Source organism: Morus notabilis, unplaced genomic scaffold (genome assembly GCF_000414095.1).
Source record: "Morus notabilis unplaced genomic scaffold, ASM41409v2 Scaffold1467, whole genome shotgun sequence".
NCBI lineage: Eukaryota > Viridiplantae > Streptophyta > Magnoliopsida > Rosales > Moraceae > Morus > Morus notabilis.
In genome coordinates, this window is record NW_010360165.1 from 29,943 (window position 1) to 38,639 (window position 8,697).

Consider the following 8,697-nt stretch of genomic DNA (forward strand, 5'->3'; position numbering starts at 1 on the left):
CAAACATGAATCAATGACTTTACCAACACTCTCTCCCTTGTGGCTTGAAATTTGATAAAAGTTTATAATCCTTTTTTTGCAAAGTCCACTCACTATCAACGTAATGTGCTGTTAAACATAAATAATTAATATTTTGAAAGGATGTCCAACAATTAGTTGTTAGGCAAATCCTTTGACTGCCCTTACTAAATTCAGCCCTTAGTTTCTTCCTCTCTTCTAAAAAAGTTGGTAAATGTCCTTAGCAATCGTAACACGGGAGGGGATAGAGAACCTAGGCTGCGTCACTTGATAAAAATTCTTAAATTCTTCACCTTCAACAAACCTAAATGAAAGCTCATCTACAATCACCATTTTTGCTAACGTTTTTCTACAATGCTCCTTGTTAAAGCCTATAGCAACAAGATTACTACCAGTTTCAGTGTTTGTTTGGAAACTCAAAGTTTTTTGCTTTTTATCTTGGATCCTATATGGGTATTTCTTGCATTGCTTTTCTATGTAAACCTTCATACTACTGGTGTCATGTCTCCTACTATCACACGCATATGTTGCCCCACAATATATGCACTTACACCTAGGCTCATTTGGATCCTCACCCTGTATGATTTTGAAATGATCCCAAACAGGAGACTTTTTTGTGACTTCTTCCTCTTTTTACTATCTCCCTCCTCTTTAGGCACAGGGGTAGGGCTGGGTGTGGGAGTGGGCAAGGTAATGGGCTCTTTAGGCATAGAGACAGAGGTTAGATTTTTGGTCTGGCATTGGTCACTTTCTATTTCAGCAGAGGACTTGCAAGTGCTTTTAGAAGTTTGTGTCGGGTGGATGATAAATTTTTCCATCTAGCACACAAATTAACCTAAAAACAGATAACATATGATTGAGACTAACCTTAATGAAAAACATAATATTTCCTAGAAAATAAAAAATAGAAAAAAAAACTAACATTTATGTTTCAGCCTTGCCTTCAATGAAGATTGCAGTATTCTCTTCACTCTTCTTCCTCGACTGGCCTGGAAATAATAATGATTGTCGTGAGATATATTTTTTTTATTTTCCACTACGAGCCCGAAGTTCGTTAAATGTGTTTTTTTCTTCTCATGCCATTTGTTCAATTTTCACCTCAATATATTCAATCCTGTCAATTTATCCCACAAAGAAATGACAATTTTCATCTCTTAATGTCAAATCACACAAGGCAAATGATAATAAGTTAAGTATAATGTCTAAGAAGGAGAACTGTTAAGCATAATAGCATATCAAGGAATTACATTGTTAGTCAACTTAATGCTTACCACCACTCAACTTCAGGAATTGGTTCCTTTGGTTTTTCTTTAGTTATAACTCTCTCAACTTAATGAGACATCATCATGAAATATATAGAAGAAATGACAGCTAAAGTTGCTCCAATACACCTTCTTTGTCAATACACCCCAAAATCCTTTCTTGTGGGGTAGTTTTAAAAGCAATAACATTTTATGAAATCTATTCTTAAAAGGTAACAATACGAATGAAAGCTTAAAATATTTCCTAAAATTATCCCTTTTTCAATAAAAAAGACACATGAAGTAACTCCCCCAAATCATTTCTTGAGATAGTTTTAAAAGCAGCAGCAAACTTTGACAAAATTTATCCACCAAAAACTAACAAGAGCTCAGCAAGGTCATAAGCCACTCACCCCCCACACAAGTCGTGGGTTTGAGCTCGGACCGTTGTGGTGGTCAGGGTATGTAATGCAAGGGAAGGGCTTTAGAACTAGAAGATTTCTAAAATAAAATAAAATAAAATGAGAAATTCCAGTAAAAGAAATCAACTTATGCAATATATATGTGTACTAGTACATCGATCATCGATGACATTAACACAAACTGAAGCTACAAGTTAAATCACCAAATGAAAACATGCTCAAGTAATGACATGATTTCTTCTATTTTCACTAGGAGGGAAAAAAGACTTAATGATTAGTAAACCTTTTCAACAACATTTGAGTTGTCCAAACCAAACACAAGGACATTAATCCAAATCTGATCAAACCCAAAACCCACAGGGCAAACAAGTATGCCACATTACCACCACTAGAAAATCAAAGTTACCAAAAAGGGAAAAATCGGGGTAGTAAAAAAAAAAACCCAAAACATAGCTAAAAATCATACGTCTAAAAGGTCATATTTTTTGCTCACTAACACACAATCCGGTGATAACACACATCAATCAAGAAAAAAAACACTTACGGTGAAAAAAAAACATTGAGGGGGTAAGGGAGGCGAGAATCGAGATTGAGGCGTTTGGGAGAGGCGAGGGAGGCTTGAAGTGAGGAAGGATTTAGGACTCAGGCGGAGGCGAGATTGAGGTGACTCAGGCTTAGGAGGCGAGCGAGGGAGGCTTGAAGTGAAACCGGAGTGGACTCACGGCAGGGGAGGCTGCGTGCGGTGTGTGTGAAGGCTGGGAGTCTGGGACTGGGTGGGAGGAAGGAAAATTGGAAAACTTAGGGTTACTTACACGGACAGGTCGGGGCAACTCGGGTGAAAAGTTTCCCGGCCCGCGGCTTAACCCGCAAATTGCGGGTTGGGCCTATTTAAATCCAAAATTTTAAAAAAATATATATAACCCTATATGTTTGGGTCGGGTCGGACGTGTTAGTCGGGTTCGGGTTCAATTCTTACACCCCTAAAATGAACCCTTAACATGCGTGACTTATTTTCTTTCTATTTATTATGTTTTTAATTAGCTTTCCTATTTGAGAAGCTATAAATCTATCCTAATTTAAACCCCTTTAACAAACGAACCCTTAACATGCGTGATTTATTTTCTTTCCATTTATTATGTTTTTAATTAGTTTTCCTATTTGAGAATATATATATAAATATATATATATATATGTATATATATATTCTCTCCTTAAAAAAGAAAATGAGTTTCTCGTGGGGGGCGTTTCGTTGCGCCCCCACATTTTGTTCCGCCTCCATATTTTTAGCCTTTTTTTAATTTTTTTTAAGTTTTTTTTTCCGTTCTTTTTTCTTCCTTATTTTTTTATTGCATTTTTATCTTTAATTTTTATATATTTTTGAAAGTATCTCCTTTAAATACTTTTCTCACAGTTATTTATAATATTATTTTTTATAATTATTCTGTTAAATTAATTTACTCTTAAATGTGTTTCTTCATAAACATTTTTTGTCTTTGATTCTCATAAATTTTAATTTCAGTCACGAAAATTCACAAAATTTTTTTCCTTTAGTGTTGTACAGTGATTTAATTGTTTTTCAGGTTGCAGGATGTTGTTTCCAAAACATTTGTTATTTCCCAGATTATATATCGCTTTACGTTCACTATCATTCTGATGTTGGCGGTTTAATAGTTTTATGTTGTTTTTGTATATTGAGTTTTCACAGTCGTCGTCGTTTTAGAAATATAATGTCGTTTATATATTTTGTAAGTTTTGCGGTTTCAATACTTCTTTGCCGTTTTATATTTTTGTTGATGACTTATGTCGTTTTGTAGTTTACTGTCGCTGTTACATGATGTCGTTTTAGAATTGTTCTGTTGTTTTCTGTAAATTTTTTTTTTTTTTTTTTTTTTTAAGATTTGCGTCGTGTCATAGTTTCTGTCGTTTAAAACCTGTTATCGTTTTAATGTGTTCTTTCTTTCCTTTTGTTTTGTTTTATTTTGTTCTTTTTTTTTTTCCTTCAGCTTTATCCATTTACAAGACCGATATATACATATATACCAATTAGTATCCCCAGCCTTTATGTACCTTCGGCATCTGGTGGTAGAGGTGTCAAACGGGAGTGGTCAAAGAGTGAACTTTACATTGAAGAGCTATGCGGAAGTATATGCGCAAGAGAAGATTCTGAGTACTGTAAAAAAAAGTGACTCTTTTCGTTATAATGTCTTACTGCAGGATTAGTTTTTTTGACCGTATTATTAAATTTGATTAAAATTATATGAAATTAAAAAAATATACAGAGTGCATAATTTTTAATGTAGATTTAATGATTAAAAAAATAAAATTACTGTTAGTTTTATTTTTTTATTCTTACGGAAGAAACTCTAAAAAGGAAACAAAACAAAAAAAGTGAGAGAGAGGATTATTAGGAATCTTTTGCGTGACGCAGACCCACAATGAGATGTCACGAAGGATGATTAAAAAAAAATAATAATAATAACGTCCATTCGAAAGGGCTTAAAGAGGCATTAATGCATGAAATATTCATGAAGGAAAAGAACGACTACTTACAAAAGTTTTAAGAAAATCAAAATACCAAAATGACGCTTATTATATTTGAATTCGAAGCAGCCAGAAAAAAATAGTTGAATTCGAAGCAAATGTGCGGCGCAAAGCTCTAATATATACTTGTTCATTGACGACTCCTGAATTTCTATCCCTCAACATATAGGCTGTCAAAGCAAATCAGTCTTGTTGGAACGAACAAGTATTTGATAGAGATTTAAGAAGTCTAGAGTTCTAGAGAAAGTAAAAAGACCGGAAAAACTCAACCTGTTTGTTTCCGTATTCATACTTAAAAATTCAATCTAAGTGGTAAATCAAGTTTAAATTCGTATTTAAATAGCGCGCAATTTAAATTATATTCTAGCCTAATTTTAAAGTGGGTCAACTTATAAGAATATAGCTCTCCATAAAAACCGTTCAAACCAACGAAACGGGGTGAAGATTTTGTTTTTGCTTATAAGTATAGTACGGCACTTGTTAGTTGTAAAGTTAAATAAATGTATAACTTGTATCAATAAAAATTTCAAGATTAGGAAAATTAATGAAAAATAAAAATAAAAATAAAAAATCGCGCGACGACTTAGTGGCTCCTCCACTATTAGTCTTTAGTCTTTCTAAACCAAAGGAAAACACGTATCCGACAATATATATACAGCTGCTCTGCTTATTTTTAGAATTATAAGAATTAAGAATTGTATTGTAGTACTGTTGCAGAATTTTAATAGCAAAAACCACGCATAAAGAGATCGAGTAGTTGAATAAAAAGTGAACTCCCAATCTGAAACTTAAAATGACAGTATTACTATGGTATGAAAAACCGAACAAGTAGGTCATATGTAATTAGCAATCTAACAAAGTGCATGTTCAATATATATAGCTGCTGATATACGCATATATATATATATATATATATACATACGTATATGTGTGCGTACACATCTATATATATATATATATTTAATATGGAACGAGACGATATATGTGTGCTGATTCAGTGAACCGATAAGATCAGACGGTCCTCCTTTCTTTTTCTTTTCTTTTTTTTTTTTTCTTTGGGTGAGGATCACCGAAATTAGGTCAGATGTCCACTCATAATATTTTTCAATTTGTTGGACAAAATCCTACGATATAATATGTGGGGGAGCCAGGCACATGCATTGCTCTCAGAATGGGACACGAGATTTTTGGAAATTTCTTTTAAATGTAAATTTTTGAGGAATTTTAATTGTGCGCCCAATGAGTTAGGAAAATTATATACGTGTGGTTCCACTCAAAAAAAAAAAAAAAAAAAAAAAAATTGATGTCTCCCTACTATCCAATAGAGATTCCAACATACCTTAACTTATATTTTTTATGTTCTCATGTATTCGGCCTCTAGTAAAAACATTCCTGGCTGCGCGATTGGACATACCACGATCAGGTTTTTCAATTCAGAAGTGATGCTTAAAATAATTAATAAAAATAAGATGTATATGTCTATAAATCTGTTAGTTCCTAAAATAGAAGCATGGTGTCATTTTGATTCTTAAATTTGTAATTTTGATAAATTAGTCTCTTAGTCTCTAACAAAAAAAATTGACGAAAATTTCTTAAATTTGATGTAGAGAATCATGTTCCGGCCGTATAATAAAATTCATATTGAAATAGTTACCATCTTTAAAAATTACCATCTATAAAAAATATTATCTTCAGTGTTATCCTTTAAAAAACAGAACATTTTACATTTGAGGAAACTATATTCAAAAAAATTTCAGTTATTATGTGATTAGAGTGCGACTACCTCTGAGAAATTTCAATACTCATTCTTCAATTTTAGTATCAGGATTACAACTGCCAAAAAATCAAACTTTTGGGGACCAAAACGACGGGATGCTCACACACACACACACACACACACACATATATATATATATATATATATATGTAGTTACAAGGGAAAAACTACTCTATTTTAGCAAAGACCCTGACCTAGCATGACCGAATAATTTGGAAGGCTCTGAAGATCGATGCCCTACTATTGTTAATTGGGTCCCGAAAACAACAACCTGTTTGCCCTGGCAAACTTAGAGCCATTTATTAATAGATATTCTTATGCTCTTATATATATACCCTACATAATGATCAAATAATACTATTTGATGCATCATAGATCCTCTTTCATAATCTAAGCACAGTACTTTAAGTTGTCTCAACTCGATCCATCATTGATGTGAAATAATTATTTTATTCCAAGTCGTTATTACATATGTCAACTGATGAAGAGCCTGCCTCCAACACTCTTCTTTCACCTTTAAAAACTTTTAAAAGGGGAAAATTTTTAGTACTAATGTACTTTACCATTGATCATATAGTTATAATATATAATAATGATTAACAATAACAAAGTAACTACAAGAATTGACGTGTGTATATACTTTCAAAATATTCTTTCCATTAATGTCTTCAAGCCAATATTTGATTGACCAGCTAATTCATCGCTGCATGAAATGCTTTGCCTCTCTCTCTCTCTCTCTCTCTCTCTCTCGCTCAAGATGTAGACATATGAATTTGGTTGATCCCCAGACTGGTGTGCCAAATGAAATATAAACATACCCTTTTATAAATAGTAAAATCCATCGAAACATGCAAGTCCCATACAGTCAAATCATGTGCGAGAATTGTAATAAATTATACGATGAAAAAAAAAAAAAAAAGCAAACGACAGCTTATTATTCATCGAGTACCCCACATTACAGCTAGCCACGAAATTATGTTTGACGCAAATTTTATGAAGGACGTTCACTGTGGATATGCCTCAATGATGGATGTTAGGGCAGGGATTTTGGTGACTTTGTAACGCGGAAAACCTCCTTCTTTCAATATGTTTTTCCACTCATTCTCAGTCCTCTCCTTACCACCAGAGGTGTGTGCAACCATAACAAGGTCAAACACCAAACCTGTCTCATCAAACACCCCAGTTCCTTCTGGCTCCAAAACTATGTCCACTATAATAACTTTCCCGCTTTTCTCCGGTATCGCTTTCCGGCAATTCTTCAAGATCTTCACACAATCTTCATCGCTCCACTCGTGCATTATCCACTGCTTACATTTAGAAGATGGTTAAAAATCATCACAACACTTTATATATAATATATCAATATATATGTACGCGCTCTTATTTAATATAACATAGAATATACATTTGTCGATGTTTAGTTCATAAATTCAGAATTATTCTCGATTTACGTGTATTTTTTTGTGAGAAAAAATACTGTAACGAATCAAAAATCATGATTCGAATCATGGTACGAATCCTCATACCAAACACCCCATAAAGATTCCATCTCATCTTCTTGGATCTGAAATACAACTCTTATTTTATAATATTTGTCATATTAAAACAAAATTGTTTGTTTTTTCTTTTTAAAAGGGAGTACAAGTACGGATGGTGAGTATCTTAGCTTGCCTTCATGAAAATTGCGTCAGCATTTGGAACGCTCTTAAACATGTCTCCCCCAACATGGGAAACTCCTGGATGCTCCGGTGCCTTGGCGACCACATCTGGCAGATCAAAGTTGATGCTCTTGATGATGTGCGGACAGGATTTAACGATCTGAGCCACGTCACCACCGGTCCCACCTCCAACGTCCAGCAACGATCCCAAACAACCGAATCCATCTTTGTAGTATTCCGACAGGACCGCCCTCATCACGATCCGGGACGCACACTCCATGCCCCGATTGAACATCTTGTTGAACTCGCCGTTCCCGGTGACGAAGTCCCATATCTCGGGCCCATGGGCCTTCTCCAAGGGAAGCCCACCATCTTTGACGCACTGGCTGAAGCAGTGCCACGGCGCCATCAGCAACGGATGGTTCTCTAGCAGGAGCATCGGTGCCAGAGTCAGCTGATCATCTGACGTGTCACGCAGAAGCCACCTCGACGACTGTGTCAGGCCGTAGAGAGTGGCGCTGTCTCCGGAGCCGTCTGATGATTGACGGGCGGTGAAGATCTTTAGGCGGACCAGGAGGCGCATGATGCGCGAGAGGCAGGAGATGTCTGGAGAAGAAGCCCTTGGAAAGGCGGCGACTATTTCAGCCAAACTCATCGGGCCGCCGTTGGACTTTATGATGTCGGGTATTCGGAGCTCCACCGCGCATTTCACGGCCATGGAATCCGCGAAGCTGAACATGTACTTCCATACCTCTGCTTGGCCTCTCAGACTTGCCTCGTCAAGTTTCATTTCTAATATTATTCAATTTTTTCTCTCCAACTAGATAGATAATCTCTTTGTAAAAAGCTAGAATGGTTATTATGCTCTTGCATCTTGTACTTATTTATAGTGGTGAGTGACATAAAAGTAAAAAGATAGTTTGTTTTATAAATGTTTATATTATTCAGTACGGTGAATATTCTATATGTTCTTTAAACCCTAATTAGTATAAGAGTACGTTTTTATTATCTTTATGTATTAACTAGAAACGCAAGTAAGT

At 35.0% G+C, this 8,697-nt stretch overlaps 1 protein-coding gene across 1 annotated transcript; it reads right to left on the minus strand.

The window, feature by feature from the left end:
* Positions 1–6,822: 6,822 nt before the first annotated feature.
* On the minus strand, positions 6,823–8,464 carry LOC21387014 (xanthohumol 4'-O-methyltransferase). The gene is made up of 2 exons (XM_024164201.1): positions 7,671–8,464; positions 6,823–7,303 (listed from the first exon to the last, which is right to left on the minus strand). The coding sequence occupies exons 1-2, from the start codon at positions 8,445–8,447 to the stop codon at positions 7,004–7,006; spliced, it is 1,077 nt and encodes a 358-aa protein (XP_024019969.1). The 5' UTR covers positions 8,448–8,464; the 3' UTR covers positions 6,823–7,003.
* Between the last annotated feature and the right edge of the window lie 233 nt (positions 8,465–8,697).